Source organism: Podarcis cretensis (genome assembly GCF_951804945.1).
Source record: "Podarcis cretensis genome assembly, chromosome: 3".
Taxonomy (NCBI): domain Eukaryota; kingdom Metazoa; phylum Chordata; class Lepidosauria; order Squamata; family Lacertidae; genus Podarcis; species Podarcis cretensis.
The window spans coordinates 75108773-75132758 of record NC_137172.1 but is presented as its reverse complement, the minus strand read 5'-3'; the positions used below and the strand labels follow the sequence as shown (position 1 = coordinate 75132758).

The following is a 23986-nucleotide window of genomic DNA, read 5'->3' as shown; positions in this document are numbered from 1 at the left end:
GTTATACCTTAGCAGTAAACAACCACTGTTATTTTTTATTGTGCTGTTCAGTCTCTTTCAGATTTCAAAAATCCACAATTTATGGAGAAATATTTGCAAACTGAGGATCCAAAAAAAGAGAGAATTTTGCAGATGGCAAACTTTGGAAACCCTGACACCAGTTTTTCAAGCTGGTTGAAACCTGGACAGTATGAACCAAATAGCTTCTTACCAGACATTGAGGTGTGTTTAATGTTGTTTGTTTTAGAAGTCTGTCTGCATGCTTTGTGCAACTAGAAAGTCAAATTGATTTTTGCTTTGCTTTCTTTTGTTTGATATTGGTTTGATTTATATACATACCTACATATATTTTGTTGTTAGAACAAAGAATAGCTTGAATTGGAAATGACTATTTTCCAGGAAAAAGATTATCTTTTCAATAAAGTGAGATTTCATTAGCATGCTGCATTTCTCTAACCAAATGGTCAAAATGAATCTGGAATGAGAAGATCATGGCAGCATCTAGGCACTACTGATTGCCCAATTTAGCATAAAGGCAGGAAACAGTAGAAGAAAAAATATACAATCATACTGCAGTATGTCAGTTGTTGTTTGGATTCTGCTGCTGACCCCACCAGTCCTCACATCTACAGATTGTTCAGCAGTCAGTTGTGCTGAACCAGCATACGTGTTGGTTGAAAAGCCTTCTAAAATCACTGTAAGAATGCCTTCACTCTGCAGCTGTTAAGAATGGTCATTTAAGATAGGTTTAAGATTTACTAGACAAAAATGAAATGTAATAGTAATAGATTCGGCAATCATATGACAAACCGACTCATCAAAACAATTTTAGACTGTGTTCCCACATCCCATTTAACTTGCGCGCATTCAGCTTTACATGCATGACAAAAAATTAAACAAAATGAAAGGAACAGTGTTCTGGGGAAAAAGACACTGGCGACCACACCTGCCATTGAACACAACATGATTTTGACTTTAGGCCAATGTAACCCCCATGTAAGTTGCAGGCTTACTGTATGTTCCTTTAGAAATTCTATTCTGAATAATAAAAAGCATATTGGGAATCTATGGATTCATATATATTGCAGGTCACGTGTGTGTGGAGCGGGGCACATGGTTGCACAGATACAATTTCTGGTGCCCCCCTCCCCCGAAATTAGTCTTCAAAACCATTCTGTTGTTGGGGTGAGCCTGGTTGCCATATGTGTGTCATCCCATGACAGTTTTTTTGGTTTGCAACTGTGCTCATGGATGCAAAAAAATTGGTGGCCCCTGCTGTATATCATGAGAGGCAGGAAATTGTTATGCTTTTGAAATATACTTCTGACATACATTTTTCATAGACCAAGTTTTATGCTAAAATTAACAGTGCAACAATGGAATAGGGGCAGCAATATTGACTGAAAACTCCTAGAAAGCAACCATCTTGATAATTTACAAAACAAATCAGACTTGATTCAAAAAGTTTCTTCCTACCAGCTATAAAGATATATAACTTCTTCAGAATAATCGGCTGTACCACATGGTGCATTGGGTGGTATGAGCTATTTGCAGGGCTGGGCTACAATAATAAAATGCATACTCATGCCTTTATTGGCTAAAGGTGTAGTTCAACAGGCACTCCTTCCATACAAAGCCCCTGTTCGTTTTAGTGTGCTGTAAAATGACAGTGATTTGTGGTTGCAACTTCAGCATGTTCTGCATAATATATCTATGCAAACCTAAGGGGCAGCTTTAAGTGGCTTAATGGTTTGCATGGGCAACTTGAATGTGTGGTAATGTGTCAATAAGATTTGAAAGCATGCCAAGCACTTGCAGGCCGTATAGCCTTAACCTGACCCCATTTTCATAATACTAAAGTGTGACATGTAAACTGTTTTAATGGATGTATTTTTTGAAGCTAAATACACTAAATGTATTTCAGCATTTCCCAAGATTAGGTAAGATATATCTCTTTTACAAATTAATTTCTTATTGTTTGTTCCCTCTGCTTTAACAGGCATTTTCAGGAAACAACCAAAATAAAATTAATCCTAGACCTGGAAAGGTGAGGTGATCCCCATCCCATTGATAACTGTTTTCCTTTATTTTTCCTTGTTGTATTAAAAAAACTAAAGTTTTTCCCCCTATAAATACAGATCGTTATCTGCAGTAAATCAGACCCTTTGGAAAATGCTATTGAAGTTTTTCATGATATGGTGGACTGCACCGCTTGGGTACTGTCGCCTGTAATTCTAGTTAAAGTCATCAGAGGATGGTAAGAATAAAATGTTCGCCCTACAGCTAGTTCTAAATTCAGTCTGCACATTCCCATTCTGCTTTAACATATTTTATTCACTCCTTGACTGTATGCTTCTAAACTCAGTTTGGTCTCATGCCTTTTTGCTTAGTCTAGCTTGAGTAAACTAGTTTTCACTAGTTTATTCTCATGTGTGTTGAGACATGTTTTGAACTGTTCCAGCGTTTCTGACTCTTGATCTGATGCATGTAGAGGCTTATTGTTAAATTTGCTCATGTTAAATTTTCCTCCTTTGATGTTCTAAAAAGCTTTTCCTGTGACCTTAAGTAACTTCTAATTTTATACTACGTTGCCTTAATTCTCTTGAAAGATTACTGCTTTTTGGCTTTGAAAAGACCAACAGGAAAGCTAGATTACTGTTAGGGATCTTTTAAAAACACTTCCTGAAGCTTTGATTAAAAACATCAAACAAATTTACATTGCTGGATTATCAAGTGATAAACTGTTTCACTTGGCAGAAATCCTGCAGCTTCCAGTGTGCTGCTGAAACCAAAGGCATAAAGAATGAAACTGATAAAGTTTAGGGATTTCATGGGGTCATCAGAGTTTGCTAGTCAAAGCAAAAGAGGTTGGTTTCAATGCAGGAACGCATATCTGTAACTATCTAGTTGTCATTTAATACTAGTCTTTTACCAAACAGCAAACAAATACCATGCTCTATGCAATAAAAGAAACATAGTTTTTTGCACGCATTAGCTATATCTACAATTGTTTTAAAAAATACATTTATTATATGCCATTTTTTCACAGTGTGCCCAAGCAGATATATAACAAGATGGAAATGTCAAAATAAAAATAATTATGTTCAGTTTAGATGTCTGAAAAGCTTGTATTTTATTTATTTGTTGTGATTTGGTTTGTGGAGAGTTGTGGCATAGAGCAAGTGACTGAACACCCTAGAATTAATCAATTAGTTTGATATTCCAGCACTGTTTAGTTAGTTGCTTTGTTCTATTGTGGTAGGCTGCTTCATCTGCTTTGTTCAGCCATTTTGTTTGATTCATCTGATGCGAAACTTGCAAAACCAGAATTAATTTTATGTTGTTCAGATTTCCAACTTAAATTGATGTTAATTGCAAATTGTTGGTATGTCTTAGTCATCTTAATACAGTTACATGGCACACACTTTCCCCTATCCTACATGCAGAGGCTTCACACATACCGTTATCCAACTGTCCATTTCTTTCCAGAGTCCCAGCATACATCATTCTCATGCTTTTTATGGGATTACCATGCATGCTTAGATGTTTGGAGAAAAGCAGGCTATTGGATAGCTGTATAGGAGAGCCTAACATTAAAGATGAATCAATGTCTTCTTTTCTCATGCCTTTTAAAGTTCCTGCCTTTCTTCTTCATCCTCCTCCTTGACTTGTAATTCTTTCCAGCTCCTTACTTTCTTTCACCTCTTTAATGTTTCCTGTCTTTGACTTTCTTTATTAGCTGTTCAGCTTTTGAAATAACTTCGAGTCTTGACTCTACTGTTTTCACCTGCCATTTGGATTTGGCTGAAGCTCTGTACTTTCAACACCTGATATCTGCTTTGGTCTGACTTCTAGCTCTATGCTAAATTATCTTTGGACCTCTGTTTCCTGGTTTCCCACTTGGCTATTTTCTTGATGTCCATTCTGACTTTGATCTTTTGAGGTAGACACCACCCTCTCCAAAGTCTTGACAACATCTCTCCACTTAGTGACAGGTGCTCCAGGTGAAGTATGTTCATACTCTTTTTTTGGAAATACTGGGTTATATATATCTGTGTTCTTTCTTCTGATCTTCTCACTCATCTTGCTCACAGGAAAGTAGATGGTTTGTTACAAGAGACCATTATTTCACCATTGCTGCCCTAGTATTTGAAGACATTGCTCTTTCCCTATGGTTATTTCTTTCATTGCATGTTAATCATCTTTCTGTGTTGCACTAGCATTCTTGATTATAAATAAGACATTGTTATATTTTGAATCTAGTTTTCTGCTATATAGTTGTATAGTTAAACCACTACTGTGATATCATTATATATTGGCATTTCTCGGTATGGCCAATCCATTACTTGTATTTGTCACCTCTAAATGCTCTGCTATGAGTACCCCAGTTTATATTGACCTTAAACCATTCTCTTTACCGTTTTTGTTAATGTGAGAGTAATGGTAAACTAAATGCTTTAACTCAAAATAAATTTGTAAATAAACTAATTTGCATGAAAGAAAACGAATGATTCAATGTTTGTTTTGGTGTTTTAATTTATAGTTGGATTCTATATGAGAAGCCAAACTTTGAAGGGCCCTCTATTCCTCTGGAGGAAGGAGAAATTGAATTTGCAAACCTTTGGGGTGAAGAACCACTTGATAACAAAGATGAATGCAAATGTCCTGAGCCTGCAGTGATTGGTTCAATGAGGCATGTAGTAAAGGCAAGTATGGATATGAGTAGACTATAGATTATGGCTTAAACTTTGTAGACTATGGGTGATTTGTCTGACATGGTAGACCAAACTATGGCTTACCAAGTCTGTACAAATATGTGAGCTCCGGGAGAGGAGAGGAGCTTGCAGCCACTTTACTCCTTCCTGGTTCTTTTAGGTGGTGCCAATTACATAGGCCCATTCCAAGCAGTCATGATGCCTCTATGATTGGCCCCTCCCAGTTTCAACATGGCAGCAGTATAGATTAGCAACCTGCTACAAGGGTGCTCTCCTGTAAATGCTAAAGGGGTACCACAAGTATGTTTTGTCTTTCCCTTTGCTGCACAGAATAGACTCAGTCCTAATTTTATAATTTATCATTCTGTCTTCATAATTTTGCCAGGATTATAGCATTTGCCGAATTGACCTGTTTACAGAACCAGAAGGGCTGGGTCTTGTAAATTCATACTTTGACGACACGGAAGAAACTCGATTTGGTTCTGCACAGAAAACGTGTTCTATCCAAGTGCATCGGGGCATGTAAGTATATAGATATGCATCCTTAAAAAAAGGTACTAGTTTATAGTAGATATCAAATGCCCAGATTTGGAAATGATACATTTATGCATGAGGTTATACTTTTGTTTGTTTGTTCTGTTGTGTAGTGAGTGATGATCATATAAGGCATTGGTTTTCAACCAGTGTGCCATAGCACCTTGAGGTGCCTTGAATGAGTCAGGGATGCTGTGGGCAACACTGGCCTCTGTCCCTCTTTCCTTCCCTCCCTCCTCTGATGCCCTCTTGCATCTCTGCCTTCCAGAGGCTTGCACAGCTGTTTGTTGCAGCAACCCTGGCTACAAGCTCCCTAGTCGAATGGTGTCTCTGGGCCTAGCCAGGGGGTGCTTCCCAGGCCCCTGTGGGGCAGTGTGAGGAGGAATCTCTCTTTGGGGTGGGGGGGGCAGCTCAGGGACCAGGGCTGGTGCCAGCGGCTGCCCGGAGAACTCCCAAGGAGGTGAGGAGAGGAGAGGAGGTTGACAGAACACTTCCCAAGGGAGGGTGTTGAAAAAGGGTGAGAGGCTGCCAGCTCTGCAGGCAAGGGGTGATATAACTGGGCTCCAGAGTCCCAAAGGGGTGCCACAGAAAGAATGTAGTTGGTCAAGGGAGTCGTGGACTCAAAAAGGTTGGAAACCTCTGATAAAAGGTATGATTCACTGATAAACATTTAGTGAAGCAAATATAATATAAAAACTAATATACAAATACTTAACATATCTACATATTTATACCCTTCTCATCTTGTAATGCATCATTAGTTCTTCTAGAGAGCAGGAAGACATTCAGTTAAACCATGGATTCTGGGCTGCAACAAATATGACTGTCTTCTAAATTATTTTTACTCACTTTTGTTGAATAATGGAAAAGATTGCTGTCTGTTAAGTGCATTGGTGATTCAAAATAAATCATTAGTACATATCCCAGGATTGTATTAAATCGTTAAACTGAGATATAGGTGCTGACTAAAAGTCAGTGATGAAACTGCCAAGGTACTTTTCAGAATGGGTGAGAATGATACAAAAGTCATACTAAAAGAAGGGGGGGATTAAATGAAAGGATTTCAATTGAGAATCAGTATCCGTTATAGTTTGATTATTTACCCCCACCCTACCATGTGGCATTCTGGTAGACTGTAATAGTGAACCTTGGGAGTTGGTTTGTAAGTGTCGTACAACTGTGTAAGTGGCTTTATCTTGATAATTAATGGAGTCAGCAGTACTGATTTCATTAAGTGTTGTATCATAGCATCATTATAAACACAGAGAATGAATCACAAGCATTGTCAACTGTAGTGGCATACACTGTTATACATCTGTCAACATGTCTGAATTAGAAGTATGTATTAAGAAAAATAAGTACACTACAGTCATTTTAGGAGATTATTTATGAGCTTTGAAGTCAATGCTGGCTTTCAGTAATGATGATTACTTGCTGCAGAATGCAAATGATGGTGAACAGAAATTAAAAGTTGGCTATGTTTGTATGTATATGCCACAGTGAATACCTGAAATTTAGTGAATGCTTATAACCACTATATATTTATCCTTCAGAGTTATATTTTACCCTGATCAGTAATACAAAAAATATTTTATTTTACTGTTTATTCTACCCTGTTGTCTTAACAGTGGTTTAAAAGGGGCTCTTTGTCATCTCCCTTCTGGGAAATAGCTAAGATGAGGTGTCTTTAGCTTTAATAATGTAATAGCATCATGTTTTATCGCAGCATTGTCTGGACCTTTTTTCCCTTGTCGTTTTCAATTTGTAGATGGCTACTTTATGAAGAACCTGGTTTCCAGGGAATCCCTTTAATGCTGGAACCTGGAGAATATCCTAATCTATCCTTTTGGGACAAGAAAGAAGCATATATTAGGTCCATGAGGCTCTTGAAAATGGTAAGATAATGATATGAAGACTACAGGGATGGTAGAACAGCTGTAACTTTATAGTATCCCATAAAAGGGCTTCTTCCATTGGAGGAAAGAAACCTTTGTTACATTTTTGCATACTTCAGAGTGTAATAGGCGGCCTGCTGCATCAAGCCAATGGCCCATCTAGCCCAGCATTTTGTGGTCATAGTGGCCAACTAGATGCCTATAGGAAGCCTGTGAGCAAGGCAGGCTGCTTCCATCTTGAACTGTTTCTAGTAATTGAAATCTTTTAATAGCTGCCTCGTATTTAATGGGTTTTTTTGTTGTTTTTAAATCTAATTTGACTGAATTTAAAAGGAGCATTTTTATTTTTATTCCAACAGATGGCACATTTAACTTTCAGACTTTAGAAAGTGAATAATAGCCGTTGAATCATGCTTTTAACTTCTTTAACAAAATTTAAATTCAATGACATTTCAATTACCTTTCTTCCCTGCCCCTTCAATATTTGCAGGGTGGACGCAAAGTTGAATTTCCTGAAAGCCCAAAGGTAAAAATATTGTAATATGAATTTCCTATAAAATAAAGTGTGATGATAAAAGTGTATCCATTGAGCTATATACAGTTGTACCTTGTTTTGCGACCGGGATCCGTTCTGGAGCCCCAGACTCTAGATGAAAAGGACGCATGATAAAGTGCCGCTCTGCACACACAAGCAGAGCAGTTTGCACTTCTGCGCATGCGTGATTTAGCGTTTCTGTGCATGCGTGAGCGGCAAACCCAGAAGTAACCCGTTCTGATACTTCTGGGTTTGCTGCGGACGTTTGACGAAATGGACGCTCGACGAGGCCGACTCAAAACAAGGTACCACTGTATACTAATGTTGTTGTACTCTCTTTCTGGTGTAAGTAACAAGTTTACTGCTTTATCAGTCATTCTCCCCGTAAAAAAGCTTTCTGGATTCAGTCATGTTTAGAGTACATTTATTAAAATCAATGGTACTTAAGTCACAAGTAACTTTGGTCAGATTGATTTCAGTTGGGGGTTTTCTCTCTTGTACACATGACTTGGCAGGTCAGTCCAACTCCTTACAGTTGCTGCCAGGATGCTGTGGAGCAATGAAGCCTCCGCCACATCCTGGTCACTCATGTCAATAGTAGAAGGTGGCGGTGGTGGTCAGGCACCAGGCCTGATCCCAGTGCCAGTTCTAGGCTGGACCCAATGTTGCCATCTATGAGACTGGCTCAGATTCCAGCAGATCCCAATCCTCTCAGCTCTGCCTCCTCCCATCTGAAGGAAACCTGTGAGCATTCTACTGCATATTTGGCAGCCAGCAGGCACAGGTCAAATGACACTTCTGCTCAGTACAAACCCACACAGCCCAGAATAAGGGGGTTTGTGTTGCATCCTAAGTCTGGATCTGACTGCTGCTTAAATGGGGTTATCAGTTGAATCTCTTAGGGAAGGGGATTTGCCTGGGCCTAGGAGTGGGCGATGAGAAACGTTTATCTTATGTGGCAATGGTATTGATTTTTTTTAAAGCCCTAATTTAAATAATGTATAAAGAATACTAAGGCTGAAATCCTACTTACTTGGAGGTAAGCCTTGTTGTATTCAGTAAGGTTAACTTCTGAATAGGCAATGACTAGGATTGTGATGTTAGATAATACATGTGAAAGCATACTGAGGTCTTGGAAAAGGCACAATATTAAATATTATTTACCATTTCCCTCCTTTTGCTAAAGGTCATTATTTACGAAAAGCCATTCTTTGAAGGAAAACATGTAGAGCTTGATTCAGAATTAGTAGCTCTTGCTGTGGAAGGAAATGAAAAAGAAGAATCAGCAGAGCTGGAAACAGGAACACTCACATCAATAGGATCCATAAAAGTGAAGGGAGGAATGTAAGTATTGCCTGGAGCAGGTGACTTTTCAGCAGGCAGCTACTATAGTGTAGAGACTATTGTGTAACAAGAAGTTGACTGGACTGTCCATGTCCACAGCATATACCTCCTATGAAGGATCATAATGAATGAGTCTAGGGTCCTGCAGCATGTATGCACAATGAGACAGACAGACAGAGGAAGGAGGGTTGTGGTTCTATTACATTACAGGAAACACAATGTTCACTTCATATATGATACCTGCTAATTTCCAGAGTGTATGAAGCAGCCATAATACTTATGTGATATGCATGTTTGTGATAAGATGTTCTTTTGTCCCCATTAATTTACTCTTGAAAAGTGTTGAAACATTAGCTAGCAAACTTTCTTAATGCTGTGTTGATACTGTGATGTATAATGCAATCCTTCTGAGATCAGTAGGTAAGGATTGCAGCATATGTAAATATAAATGCCACATGATGCTTAATTTTAGAGATGTTGCTTGACTTCTGGAAGATGTATCTGACTTTAGTTTGTTACTGCTGTAACAGCATACCTGCTTATCCTGGGAGTAAGCCCCCTTAACACAAAATGGCTTATTTCTGAATAGGCATGTATAAAATTGCACTGTTAGTCCACATAGTTCTTTCCCACATTCTTTTGTTAAAATGTGAGGTATTAAATCGGAATAAAAGGTGGCTAAATTGGTCATGTGTTTAAAGATCTCCCACTGAAATTGTGGGTCCTGTCCCTTATTTCATTTGCAGTTTTTATAACAATTTATTTTAATTATCATTTTTGCTGCTCATCTCATTATTTTATTTTTTGCTGTTAATGCAATAAGATCACATGTTTTGTACATACATTATTTTGTTTACACATTATACTACTACTTTTTCAAAAAATTTGTTTACCCTTTTTAGTTGGGTTGCTTATGAGAAGCCAGAGTTTGCAGGGCATCAGTATTTGCTGGAAGAAGGAGAATACCAGGAATGGATGGACTGGGGTGGTTATGATGAGCAGGTGCAGTCGCTCAGGCCTGTTCTAGGGGTAAGTTTAAAAATGATGAAAACAAGTGTAGTCTTGGGAAAACACGTAATAACGTTTGTGGTTCGCTCTGTTTTGCTTCATCCCACTGTCTTTGTTTGCATGGGGGGTGGGAATTGAGAGTGGGAAGACATTTTGCCCTTCTCATAAAATTCCATTCAATCCCCCCCCCCCATGCTCCCCCATATCCAGTATGTGGGGTGGGTGGATGTGTGTGAAAGAGGGAGGGAAACAGAAACCTGGTGGATCACAAACAGCAGGCCTAATTTGGACGTGCATCCAAATATGGAATGTACAGGCATGCATACAAAGGAGAGGTTGGTTTGAATATGTTTTTGAGTATGTATTCCATTGAAAGAACTACTTCTTGACTAGACTGTATAGTAGACAGAAGCTTTCCTGGGGCTGCTGCCTGATAATGTGCAAGTTTGGGCAAACATTGTCAGCCTGCCCAATGCCAGGAAACAGCTATATAGCTACAGCAGCAGATGCCAGAGAAAGGAGGAAGACAGGGTGGATCAGAGAAGAGGGAGGAGTGCCAGGGATTTCAACCTCTCTTGTTTTCTCTGGAGGAGGAGAAAAGTAGGCAGGCACCAATCCTGGTGGCTAAGGGGAGGAACAAGAGCAAGTCAGCCTCTAATCTGAAGGCCAGGAAGGAATCTGGGAAAGAGCAGCATGGTTATTTGTGGCCTTGCATGGCTCAGCTTGACCAGTACAGAGTGCTTTCATTTGGACTTCCTTTATTTCTGTTCTCACATTAAAGCTGGCCTGTATTCATCAACATAACTCTGAACACAGGACAACAGTTCCAGCCTAGTGTTGTCTGTTGTTAAATGGAACCAGCAGGTTGAAGACAGAAGCAGTGCAATGCTTACAAGAAACTGCATCAGTGCTTTGATACACACTTCAGTGTATACCCATATTTAAAGTGCTTTAAAGTTTAAGCTGGCATCTGCCCTTGCAATTTAAAGATGTGGAGCACCAATTCTGCAAGGCCACTTCTTTCCCCTGTCACCGCATATTGTTTTAACTATGCAAGGCATCTTTTCTCCTTCCAATTTAAATAAATCTTTTGAGTTTTGGAGTGGACTTCAGAGGAAGTATGTCTTTTACAGTGTAGGGCAGGGGTGGGAAACCTTAATGCACCCAACATCTGCACCCAAAACACCTGCTTAGAGTTATAGTCTTCTATCACAGAGACTGTATTTCTTTTGCCTTGATGACTTTCTGTTGTTTTCTTTCTTTCCACAGAGTTTTATGCAACCTCACATGATAATGTATGCTGAAAAAGACTTTGGGACTAAAGGTTCCAATATAAGCGTTTCAGGAATTGTTTCCCATTTAAAGGATACTGGCTACGGACTAAGGACTCAATCCATAAATGTGTTAAGTGGAGTGTAAGTCAGATGTGTAGCTTCATTTTCATTTTAAATGGTTAATTTGCTGTAAAGAGATAAGTACAAGGAAAAGAGGCCTGAATCAGTAACTTGGTATTACTTCTTTGTTGTCTTTGTATGTGTTTCCTGTTGTTATAGCTGTTTTAGCATTGTGTTGCAGAAAGGATAATCTGTACTGTTCCTACCATGCAGATTAGTCTTCTAGATTAGGTGTATGAAATGAGAGGAACGTAGCAATCTTCATCCAGCACCTAAGGTCGTGTGTCTGTTGCTCCTAATTGAGTACTACTAAACAGATATTTTCATCAGAACATGCATTGAGAGTGTACTAGTTCAAGACAGCCTTGGCAAGCCATGGTTTATGAAGTTGAGGGTGTGTGACACCCATCCTTTCACATACCAGCTTTGGTGCAGGGATCCTGGTTTGTATTGAGCAACAGTTACTTACTATGTCTATACCATGGAACTCGTTTAATGTCAGTTAACAAAGCAGGATAATAATCCAATTTTAGAAGAGAGGGCACGAGTGAACTGTCATGATGCACATTCCTGAGGGATAAATAATTGAATCCAGCTAGCCTTCCTTGAAGGAACAGAGAAATTTGAGTTCCTTTCTTCCATTACATTTTTATCTTTGGCTGCCGTATAGTTCTGGGAGTTATGTCTCAAGTGAGATCTGGTATTTTTTCCACAGTTTATGGCTTCTTTGAGCAACATGTTTTTTCCTGCTTCCCACAGCAGTTTTTATGAATATATATACAGGATTCCTTTGGGTGTACCAACCAGGGTAGTTGCATATCAGCACTAACAGGAAGGCAAAACCTAGTTCTGCATCTTCCTTTTCTGGAATAATTGGCACATGGGTAGCACCAATCACTCAACTCATTTTCATGGAGATCCCATAGAGAATGAGTAAACAAACATAATTTGTGTGGATTTTCAGACCTGAACATTTGCAACATAGCCTTAGTGTTTGCAGCACTAGAAGCCCGATACATTTATTTGTCCAAGAGACTGGCCAAGCCTGCTTTATTTTCAAAATTTCTATTGCATGTGATGTTCAAGTATAAACATGTCCCATTTCAGTTTGATCTTCATGGTTAACATACTGTTCATCCCTCCGTCAGTTTGACTAAGCAGTTTACAGAGCATGTTGGGTGTGTGCTTAAGGCATATGCCTCAAATGATTAATCAACAGTGTGTTGATGGATCTGTTAAACATGAGTCAGAATAAAAGGAAATGGTAAACTTTTAAAATGTGGCACTTCAATGGGCAAAACATACAGTGCTTTCATGCTAGGCATGCTTCATATGCCTGGTATAATTTTACTGAAATGCAACTTTGCTTTACCAGAGTTTATTATCCATGTCTTGAACTAAGAAACCTAAAATCTTGCTTCTTCGGACAGAAACGAACTATGAATAGTGAATAAAAAAAAAAATCCTTCCAGTAGCACCTTAGAGACCAACAGGAAAAAGACCAATTGCAGTCGTCAGTCGTACAGTCGTCAACAGGTTTACCACCCATCAGCCAATCACCCATTCCCACCACCCTTCTGAGTAATACCTCTCCCCATCCTCTCACTATATATAAGGGTCTGGTGACTTCTATTTCAGTGTATCTGAAGAAGTGTGCATGCACACGAAAGCTCATACCAATAACAAACCTTGCTCGCTCACATTACTAGCCCAGTGTGAAATTAGACAATGGTACATATATCTCTTAAGTTGTTAGCAAACTAGATTTATTCATTGGGCTATGCTAAATATAACTACCTGAACCGGACTTAAGAAAATTGCCTTACTTTCAGAGTAATGATGTCATGCTTTACCATTTTTACCTTTCCCCATCATAATGTTGCTTAATATATTTTGGGTGTTTTGAACTGTAATTTGGGTGTTTTGAGCTGTATTATTAGAGGCAAACAATATAACGTTTCATTCTGATGACTTTATAAAATCCTTGCTGTGTTTGCAAATATATTATTTTTATATGAAGCTAAGTACATTGAGTACAGCTTACTTAATGTCAGTCATTTCCTACAACATTCATAATTAAATGTTTGATTGAATTGTTTTTTAAAAATACAATGCATCAATTAATTAGAGCATAAATCATGATTTCCCCCCCCCCCCACAGGTGGGTGGCGTATGAAAATCCTGACTTTACAGGAGAGCAGTATATCCTTGATAAAGGACTATACCCCAACTATGGTACATGGGGAGCTAAAAGTTGTAAGATCTCTTCAGTTCAACCCATAATTTTGGTAAGGTTTGTTTGTTTGTTCTGCTGGGTTTTATTTTATTTCCTACCAAGCTAGCTTGCTCCGTATTTCATTAATCAATATTCTTTCTGTATAATGTATATTTCTGGCGTCATATTTGTCTCTTTTTCCCTCCATTTATTTTAGGACAACATGAGTGATCATACGGGGAAATTTAAGGTAAAGCTTCCAAGCTTTTACATAGCAAATATAGCAAGCTGAATTGAGATAACATAAAAAAAGACGAGTAGAGAGGCTGTAGGCAGAGAGATTCACAAAGTGGAATCAGTACCCTGGGAGGAGGCAGACTGAGTCCTTGTCAAGTTTTGCCAGATGCTTGAGAGAAAATGTGTATCTAATGCAAATGTCCTGGTCCTTTTAATGCAAGAACAAATGTATTTGCAGATGATGCTCAGGGTTTCCTAAAATACTCAGGCTTTTTTGCGAAAGGACTTTTCAATCTTCCCAGGGTGCTTCTCTACATGGTATCATGCAGACCTGGCCAACACATGGAAGGATAATATTGGTTTTGGCAATGGGGAAGAGCCCACAAATTTTGGTGAGCCTTAGCTACTGGCCAAAATGTGCAGTCACCATCAGCCCTGCTCATCCCCTGACTCTTGAGAGGGATCTTGCCTGATGTTGCCTGAGTTCCAAGGCACTTGGAAGCATGGGAGCGCTCTGCTTCAGAAGCTCAATATGACTACAGGAGTGAGTTCCCACCTTTGTCTGAAGTACCAAGCTCAGGAATGCGATCTCATCAAAATTGAAAAATCTCACTGCTTTCAAGTTGAACCAACATTCAGTCTGCTCAAGCTCTAGCCTGTCTTTTCATTCTTCACTGTGGCACGAACACATCAGATCAAAAGATACTGTTGCCAGTGGAGCCGTAACAATAAGGGAAAAGACAGTTTGTCTATCTTAGAATAAAGTTTCACTTCCAGGTCAGCAAATGGAATCAAGAATTGACTGTCAAATTCTACTACAAAGTCATCTTTGTAAAATAGTTTGGAAATAAGTCTTACATAAATGTACATTGCTTACATTTTTATTTTAGTTTAAAAAAATGTTTTGCTTGTATTCATAGATAATTAAAATGTTATCAGAATTATCTGTTTAACAACATGGGGTGATACCCAACTAAGTGCATTAGTTAAATTCATTTATTTCTGCAGGTCTTTTCTGACACTCACTATGTTGGAATTGTCCTGAGCACAATGTTTAGTGTTTAACATGACCTGCTTTGTCTTTAAAGGTCCAGCTATTTTCGGAACCAGAGTTCCAGGGTAACTGTCAAATATTTGAGAAAGATACTTCAGAGATCGAGGAGACATTCCCTGCTATGTCTTTAAAAGTATTATCTGGCAGGTGAGTACGAAATTGCATCATTGAACTCCCAAGGAAGCAAGCTTCTGAGTGTGCAACAGATACAAACCATCTGAGTAACACTGAATAGGCTCAGGGTGGATGCATCTTCCCATTTGGGATTAGTGGAATCAAGGTTTTTGTTCTTAATAGTAAAATCTGTCTAAAAATGTAAGGGAGCAACTAAGGATAATGACAAGCATTTTGTGTATTCAAAAGTGTAGTGGAAGGGATTTGAATGCACACTTCTTGCCTTCATGATTATTTCCCCACCCTTTAGAATGCATGTCTCTGCTCATTCTGAATAACTTCGCACAAGAACATGTTGATCCTGCATTGCATGATGCTAAGTCTCTTAAACATAGCAGTAAGGAAATATGTATTTTTAAAAGCCTATTAATGGAATATTCTTATTCTTTATTGATGAAGAATAATGCTACATCTGACTGAGCACTCGGGCAGCAGGCTTTCAAGCTACACAGAGCTTGGGTTGAAATGGCAATTAACAAAACTAACAATTAAGAAAACTGGCAATTAACAACAAAGCAAGAATTTAACATTGCCATTTTCTTCTTTTTTGCAGTTGGATTGCATATGATGAAGAAAATTTTTCTGGAAATCAGTATGTGTTAGAAGAAGGAGCCTATCCTAATCTGTCTGCAATGGGTTGCCTACCCAAAACATGCTTGAAGTCCTTAAAAGTTGTAAATATTGTAAGTTTTACAAAGAGTGGGATAGCCATTGCAAGCTGAAATTGCCTCATTACTGAGCTAAGTTTTATGACTTAAGTTATAGAAGCAAAAAGTGACCTTAAAAATATGCTGCTAAATAGTTTATTTGGGGGAAAGGAAGCATATATTGTAGCTCTATGGAGCTGACAGCAAATTAGCATGGAACAACCTGCATGGTTATCCATATTTTTAGATATTGCAAAATCCTACCATTAATTGTTGGTTTATGTAACAAATTTTGTATCCCACCCTTCAGTACATATTCCTAGGGGAGCTCATGATTAGTAAAAAAGCAGTTCAAAGAATAATCGAGCAGTTAAATCTTTGCCAAACTATTTTTCAGGGTTGATTCTGTGACTTCAGAAGATTAATCAACTAAAGCAAAAATTCCCTCCATTAACTGAGGGCCAGAGTAAATATGACAGGGCAGCTACATGTATTTCACAGAATCACAGAGCTATAGAATCGTAGAGTTGGAGGGTCCCCCAAGGGTCATCTAGTCCAACCCTTGCAATGCAGAAATCTCAACTAAATCATACATGAGAGATGCCATCCAACCTCTGCTTAAAATTTTATTTACCTTGTAAAGTTTCCCCTTATAATGAGAACCCTAAGATTCCCAGAACATATTCTTGCTTCAGATGGTACATGGTGAATCCCTCACTTTTGAGAGATATCAGGATTCTACCCATCACAAAGTTTCTCTTGCTGGCTCTTTTTAAAAGCATCCAAATTAATCCTAAGCAACATAGAGCATTTTGTGCCCAGCCCTCCTCCCCTTTGTATAACTTGAGTCCTTTCTGCTTCCTCTGACCTTCTCTCGATTCTTTAATATTCTCTAAATTATATTCCCTCCCACCTTCCCTTGTACTTGCACTCCTTTATCTGTCCTTAAATCCTTAGTCCTTTCTCACTTCCAGCCAACATTAATACTTTTTTGCTTCTGATGGCTGCCTTTTACACAGCCATTGTAGACCAGAAGGTCTTCCTCAACCTCCCCTCTCCTCAACATTTCCCTTTCAGCCTGCCTACATTTGCAATCAGGTCAGCTGTCTTGCCAGCCCCTCCCCTTCACATACATCTGTTGATATAAAGTAGAGGATGAGTTTCGGGGGGGGGGGGAGGTAATTTTCATGAAATAAAATTCTTGAAGGAGCAAATTAATGAGCAAAATGTTCACGGAGGATGCAGTAAGACAAAATATATTCCTATACTGCCAGTTGAGTTGGCTGATTCCTGCTTTCTTATGCAGCACAAGACAGGAATGCTCAATTGTCCCAGCTTCCCAGGGTGGTCAATGCTGTCTTATTTGCCCTTATTGCTTATGGTACATAATCAAATCTGATTGGCTACATAATACCATGATGTCATATTGTTAGTTTATAAACCCTGATTGGCTAGAATCACACAGGGAGTGGGTGTAAAGTGCCATGAAATGAAGAAGACAACGTATTTGGAAAAGTTTTAATGAGTATTTCATACTCCACGCTTGTTTTTCTCAAGATAAAAATTCATAGCAGCACTAGAAAAAAATGTACTAGAAGTGCTTAAGTAAAGGTAAAGGTACCCCTGCCCGTACGGGCCAGTCTTGACAGACTCTGGGGTTGTGCGCCCATCTCACTTAAGAGGCCAGGGGCCAGCGCTGTCCGGAGACACTTCCGGGTCACGTGGCCAGCGTGACATCGCTGCTCTGGCCAGAGCCAGAGCCAGAGCCGCACACAGAAACGCCGTTTACCTTCCCGCTGGTAAGCGGTCCCTATTTATCTACTTGCACCCGGAGGTGCTTTCGAACTGCTAGGTTGGCAGGCGCTGGGACCGAGCAGCGGGAGCGCACCCCGCCGCAGGGATTCGAACCGCCGACCTTTCGATCGGCAAGCCCTAGGCGCTGAGGCTTTAACCCACAGCGCCACCTGCGTCCCACTAGAAGTGCTTACTTCTTAATAAATACACAGTATTCATTTAATTGACCATGAAGGCCCAAAGCCCATAAATTACGTGCTCTACATTTGTCTAGTAGTAGTTGTCAATTTTAGGCATAACAGATTCAACCGCAAAGCAAAGCAATTTGGTAGTTGTTAATTTGCACTGAAAGAAGTTGTTGGTGCTAAGTAAATGTTTTCTTTGAAAGTTCTGTTAACAAAACAAACAAATGGCAAGGCACCTGCCTTTTCACATCAATAAACACCTTGAAAATTTGCAGGTTGTGCTAACATACTAAAGAAGTATCACTAAACAGCATGCCTGGAATCTAATTTATATCTTGCTTATATATAAACAAGATAATTCCACAGACTTGGAAGGCTGTTTTACTCAGATGTTCATGGGCTCTGCTGAGAAGCCAGCTGCCTTTGGCTTTTCCTCAACTGTCACCTAGTAGCGCCCATTCCATCAAGCTGCACCAGAGACACAGAAGGAAAGCAGGACCATTTCATCGGCTCTGCTAAGAAATCAACTGCCTTTGGCTCTTCATTTTTCTCATATGTCAGCTGCCGAAGGACTCTTCATCAGGCCAGCTGAATTGATCTATCTTAGCTGGTTTATATAAGAATTGTAATTCTAAGAATTGGTGCCCAAGTTCTCCTACTCAGTTTGAGACTATTTAAGTATTTTTGTCACACCCCTGCCATTTCACTATAATTTTTTCTTAAAGCATATACCGTATTTATTTGAATCTAATGTGCCATTGAATCTAATGCCTACCTCAGTTTTCAAAACCATGTATACCCTAAATTACTTTTGCGAAGTAATTTAGCCAAGAAAGGTGTGCATTACATTCGAGTACAGTATTATTTCTCTCATTCAATAATTTTAATGCTGCAAAAGGATTTCTGTGCCAACTCCAAATCCTTCCCTACAAACCATATGGTCCTCACCAATCTAAGCCTTAGCAGAAATGCCATGAGTACGTTTGAAACATTTTGTATGACAGTAAGGCCCATGAATACACCTTGACTTTATCTATACCTTGTCTAGAATTATAAATTAGTAACTCTTATGCATGGAATAAGTGCATAAAATAAGTGTTATGTATAAAATCCTGAGTAGCAGAGTTTAGAGTTCTTACTTTATAAAGAATTACAGATTTGCAGCACATCCATATAGCTGTAGGAAAAGTTCTGCAATTTTAGCTGTTGCTGACTCATGAAGATGCCAGCCAAGAATGGAAGGTGTGGCTGTAAGTCATCACCTTGCTTCTCTTTCCAGTTTTCATCCCACACTTGGAATAACTTTTTCATGAGTAATGCCTTTTATACAGACTTGCCACCTAGTCAGTTCCAGACCAGAGGACTTGTTTTTCATTTCTCTGAAAAGATAGCTGTGTTAGATAAGTTATTTAGCTTGAACTGAGGACTTGAAGCCTTTCCAGATGCCATGGTTTACAGTACAGTATTACTGAACTAACCTCCCCAACCATTCCTCTGTTGGAGAATTGTTCAAAGGCAAGTTGCTGTAACATACAGTTTTAGCTAAGGTAATAGCAGTGTAATGCAGCACTGAGGTAGGGGATGACCCAGATTTAAGTGGTGTATAGTGCTTGATGAACATCTCGCAACTGTCCAGCACATTAGTAAACATCAGATGTACAAGAAATAAACAACCTTCTCTTTTAAAACAGGAACTTTCTGAGCCAACCATAGCCCTTTTTGAAAAGGAAGACTTCAACGGAAAGAAAATGGAATTTACTACCGAGGTCTTAAATCTCCAGTTCCTTGGCTACAACCGTCATGTGGCTTCAGTAGATGTCCATGGTGGCATGTAAGTTCACTTTCTGAAGTGAGGGATTTGTTATTTGTAGAATGAACTAAGTGAGGCTTACTTTTAAGTATACATGTACAGGGTTGCACTGTTAAGTGGAATTTTGTAGATACACTGTCTTTTAAAAAGATGTTCCTGTCTCTAAGGCAGGGATAGGGACTATTTTTCAGTCCAAGGACCACATTCCCTTCTATGCAACCTTCCAGAGACCAGATCTCAGCAGCAAGGGGACCAAAGGCATAAGTAAGAAGAGCAATGACTCTGACTCTTACCTTTGTATACTGGACTACACACCAAAGTCAGGCGTTGGTGCACTCTTTGTGCAATCAAGAGGCATCATACAGTTCAAGGATGCATTCCAGCCAGACAAAAACACAAGGACAGTGCAAAGTGTGGCTAGTGAGAGGTGTGGCCTCTGAAGAATACCAAGGACCAGACAGAAAGGCCTGGGGTTCGCATTTGGGTCCTGGGCCTGAGGCTCCTCACCCAGTGTTAGAAACTGAGATACGATGGCTAGGAGCTAAATGGCACCTGAAACCGAGGTTATGGGCGCAACAACAGAATGTCTAGGCACACTTTTTTATAACAAGAATACAAAGCTGAAAATGAATGAACCGCAGCTAAAATTCTATGTTCATTTTGTACATGATCTAGTCCTTCCCCTGCCCACCCCCTAATATTTTTTAAAGGGTCTCTTCTCCATTCTTCTCAGAGTAGCTAGAAGTGGGGAGGCAGAAAAAAGTCTTCCTTTCCTTCCACTCTGTAGTTTTAATCTGAAATCTTAGGTGCAGTACTGCGTCCAGAGCTCAGAAATTGCTCACGCTTATGGATTTCTCAGTTGCAAAATGCGCCTAGAACAATGGAAGTTTAGAACACTGTCCTCACCCCTGCTGTAAGAATTTGAACCTGGGTATTTTAGGCTGTCTTAACTGAAGCGAGGATGAACTCAGGCTTGTTACTCTGTCAAGTTTTCAGTAGTGGTTTATGTAGCAGGACATTATCTAAATACACCATGTTTAACAGAATTGCCAGAAAACTCATTCCAGGTGAAAATTCAGGTACCTGCATGTTTTTTTTAAAAAAAAATGGTTAGTTGCCTTGGGCCTAGTGGTGACGTAACATTTATCCATAATTTGTAAAGATCCCAAACAGTGAAACAAAGCCAAGTTTCCGTGGTTTCCCTTTCCAAGCTAAGGCCTACTCCAAGACTGTAGGGTAGGGAGATGTTGGCAAGGTCTGCTTGCAAGCAGAGGCTAGAAAAACAGAAAAAGGGGTGGGATAGGGTGCTCAGTTCATATATAATTCTTACTACACACTGTGAATTTTAAGCCCACTTCATACCCTGGCTTCATATCCCAGTTAGCATTGGATCATTAATCATGGATTAGTCAAGTGTTACTGCATAATTTTTTGATTAAAAAAAACAACCCTTTAAATTAAGATCTGTGGATCAGTTTGTTAGTTACTTTACAAGCTTTGGGTGGCTTGAGCAAAGGACAGACTTGAACCCATCTCAGCTTTCACAGTGACATTTCCTGCTTTTTATTAGGCCTTTGGCTATTATGATGGTTTTATTGGGCTCAAACATACACCACTGTTCTGTGCAATACAGTCATAAAGCCACCCACCTAAACGTATTCACTTAGAGGCAACTCTCACTGGTTTTCATGAGGCATAATAATAGTAGATCTGCTGCTTAAGCAAGATATATATATACTGTTGTATGTAATTGTAAAAATGTCACCATGCTGTGTTGGGCAGCCATGCAAAGTGCAGTGTGACAACAGAATAGGCAGGCAAATGAGCAGGCAGCCCTGGCAATATGCATGGGGGTTGGGAGGCCCAGATGAGCCACAGGAGAATAGCCAGGTCAGACCAGAGCAGCTTCCCAGCAACTGTCCTGCTCTGCTGTTGCTGTACACCTCAAATCAACGATGCTGTTTCAGTGTTAGCTAGGTAGGAGGCCAAGACTGGGGGGCGCAGGGAGAGATGGCAGCAGAGCAGGAGGCTCGGGCCTGTCCTGCTTATTCCTCTGGAGAGAAGGAGAAAGCAGCTTTCATCCCCACCCCACATTCCATGCAAGAGGAAGAAGGAAGTCTGCTTTCTAACGTTTTCTCTCCTATTCACATAGCGTACTCCTCACAGTAGCAGAGAGGATGACAACAAAGGGGGAAAGGACTTTCTCCTTTGGTTTCCTCCCCACAGCTGGCAATAGGGTGTAAAAAAAGGGGAGGGGGGGTTGGTGAAGTGTAAAACGGAGGGCCAACAATGGGCTGGCAGAAGTGGTGAGCAGGGTGAGAAGAGACACTAGTATGCAATACTACCGCAGTAAATATTTTTAAAAGGTTGTTTCTCCTCAGCACTTTTTAATGTACCTAGTTACTAAAATATTGTTTGTTTCAGATGGATTATTTATGAATACAGTAACTATAAAGGTCGTCAGATTTTATTATCACCTCAGAAAATACCAAACTGGTATGAGTCAAGTGGCTACCACAAAATAGGTTCTCTACGGCCTTTACTACAGGTAAGACACTACAATTTACTCTGGGATGTCAGAACCATCTGTGAATCTTCTATCTTTTTACTAGTACTATGGCACTGATCAGCTCTCCTCCGATTCAATCCCATTATCCTAGTATTACACAAGAGTATCAAGTTAATAACGTCATATTTTATGTATTTCCCTAATCCAGGGTTGCGACACTATTGTCTGTAAAAAGGGGGAAGCATCTTGAAGTGCCGTTGGTAATATTAATTACATTATTAGGTCAAGGTTAGCCAGACAGGGCTCATAATGTTTGCTGGTACTGTAGTGTTAAAAGCCATGATTTATTTATTTACAGAAAAAAGCATATTTCAGACTGAGAAACAAAGTAACAAAGAAGTTCATGTCAACTGATGGAAATGTAGATGACTTGAATCTTCTTAGGATACAGGTTGTGGAAGATGCTAAATCTGATGAACAAGTCTGGATTTATCAAGATGGATACATCAAAAGTAGGGTAAGGTTCTGCCTTAATAATTACTTGCTAACAGCACCCATCCTATAGGAAAAATAGGAAATAACTTTTCTATACTGTGATAAGTGAATAGTAACTGAAATGGGAACATGAGCTCTTCAGCAGTTTGATGAAAAGCATGCTTCTATTTTGCGTCGGCAGCTTCGTAAATGGGCTGGTGCCAGGCTTAGCGGGTCCTTGGCTTTTTAACACCAGTGGCTTTCCCCATCTGCCACTGCTGCCTGGCTCTGTTGCTGCCCCCTGACATTGCTACTACTGCCAGTCATTTAACTCCCCCTCGGATGTATTTACGTGGTCGAAGCAGCATTGAAGCCTGGGAAATGGAGCACACTCATGAAGGATTGGGGATGACATGGCTGCCATCCAAAAGGTTGCCCACTGGGTAAAACATATAAGGAGGGTAACAGTTTAAAGAAGCACCTGGGTGGGGAGGCTCTGATGTCAGCCCTGGTGAGACTGCCAGGATGCACTGAGCCCCAACAGCTGCCCATGTTGGATTTCCTATGAGTGCAGCCCCATAGTGATTCTTAAGGGGAAAGCAAAAAGGACTTTGACAAGAGGCTATATTCCTCTTGGCCCCCCCCCCCTTATTATTTGCTGCACTAAGTAGCTGTACCTTGTGTTCAATGCAACTTTTTATGCTTCTTTATATTTTTAAAAAAACAAGATTACTAAAGACATGGAAGTGCTAAAATAATAGCTGCTTTACAGGAGGAAGATACTGGATTTTTCAGGGTTTTTATAGTCTCTCTTGCTGACTTTTTTGAGCCCTTTGAAAGCAATGAGTCTATATACCGTATTTTTTGCTCTATAAGACTCACTTTTTCCCTCCTAAAAAGTAAGGGGAAATGTGTGTGCATCTTATGGAGCGAATGCAGGCTGCGCAGCGATCCCAGAAGCCAGAACAGCAAGAGGGATCACTGCTTTCACTGCGCAGCGATCCCTCTTGCTGTTCTGGCTTCTGAGATTCAGAATATTTTTTTTTCTTGTTTTCCTCCTCCAAAAACTAGGTGTGTCTTGTGGTCTGGTGCGTCTTATAGAGCGAAAAATACGGTAATTATTATTACTGACCTGGAACCTTGACAAATATAGGAGGAAATGTTGACTTTTGAAAGCAGTCTTTTAGACAATTTATTAATAATTCTATTGCTGTTTGGTTCCTGCTTTATAGTGGAAATATGTGTTGTTTCAAAATCAAATTGTGAACTTCTACATCAAGGCTTGCAACAGTGGTGCCTGCCAACACTAGCCTAGCAGCTAGACCTAAAAAAAATTGCTTGGAAGTAAATCCTACTGAGTTACATACTTTGATGATCAAAGTAAAAAAAATAAATTTAGGCTGTAACATCAAAACAAAGTGAACAGAGCTTGAGTGACAAGCCATGTGTCTTTTTTTTTTTT

General features: G+C 39.6%; 2 protein-coding genes across 8 annotated transcripts in view; one reads left to right on the top strand and one right to left on the bottom strand.

The window, feature by feature from the left end:
• RTN4IP1 (reticulon 4 interacting protein 1) overlaps positions 1-23986 on the bottom strand; it is a 106850-nt gene that overhangs the window by 10748 nt on the left and 72116 nt on the right. For 2 of the 4 annotated variants that reach the window (XM_079971710.1, XM_079971705.1), the window contains one exon: positions 258-720. The exons of 1 other annotated variant lie outside the window; for it this stretch is intronic. In XM_079971710.1, the coding sequence (XP_079827836.1) occupies positions 502-720 (219 nt within the window). In that variant the 3' untranslated portion in view covers positions 258-501. Of the gene's footprint in view, positions 1-257; positions 721-23986 lie in introns of those variants that run through there. One more of the 4 variants, XM_079971707.1, reaches the window with a different exon arrangement.
• The window catches only part of CRYBG1 (crystallin beta-gamma domain containing 1), a 91388-nt gene that overhangs the window by 60880 nt on the left and 6522 nt on the right, over positions 1-23986 (top strand). For all 4 annotated transcript variants that reach the window (XR_013837596.1, XR_013837597.1, XM_079971596.1 and 1 more), the window contains 17 exons: positions 52-222; positions 2000-2047; positions 2139-2257; positions 4544-4706; positions 5101-5237; positions 7018-7144; positions 7635-7670; positions 8866-9023; positions 9926-10052; positions 11301-11446; positions 13587-13713; positions 13858-13890; positions 14966-15078; positions 15659-15788; positions 19423-19562; positions 21966-22089; positions 22409-22567. Coding sequence is in view for 2 of the 4 variants with exons in the window: in XM_079971596.1 (XP_079827722.1) it covers positions 52-222; positions 2000-2047; positions 2139-2257; positions 4544-4706; positions 5101-5237; positions 7018-7144; positions 7635-7670; positions 8866-9023; positions 9926-10052; positions 11301-11446; positions 13587-13713; positions 13858-13890; positions 14966-15078; positions 15659-15788; positions 19423-19562; positions 21966-22089; positions 22409-22567 (2058 nt within the window). In the remaining 2 variants the exon portion in view is untranslated. The remainder of the gene's footprint in view (positions 1-51; positions 223-1999; positions 2048-2138; positions 2258-4543; positions 4707-5100; positions 5238-7017; positions 7145-7634; positions 7671-8865; positions 9024-9925; positions 10053-11300; positions 11447-13586; positions 13714-13857; positions 13891-14965; positions 15079-15658; positions 15789-19422; positions 19563-21965; positions 22090-22408; positions 22568-23986) is intronic.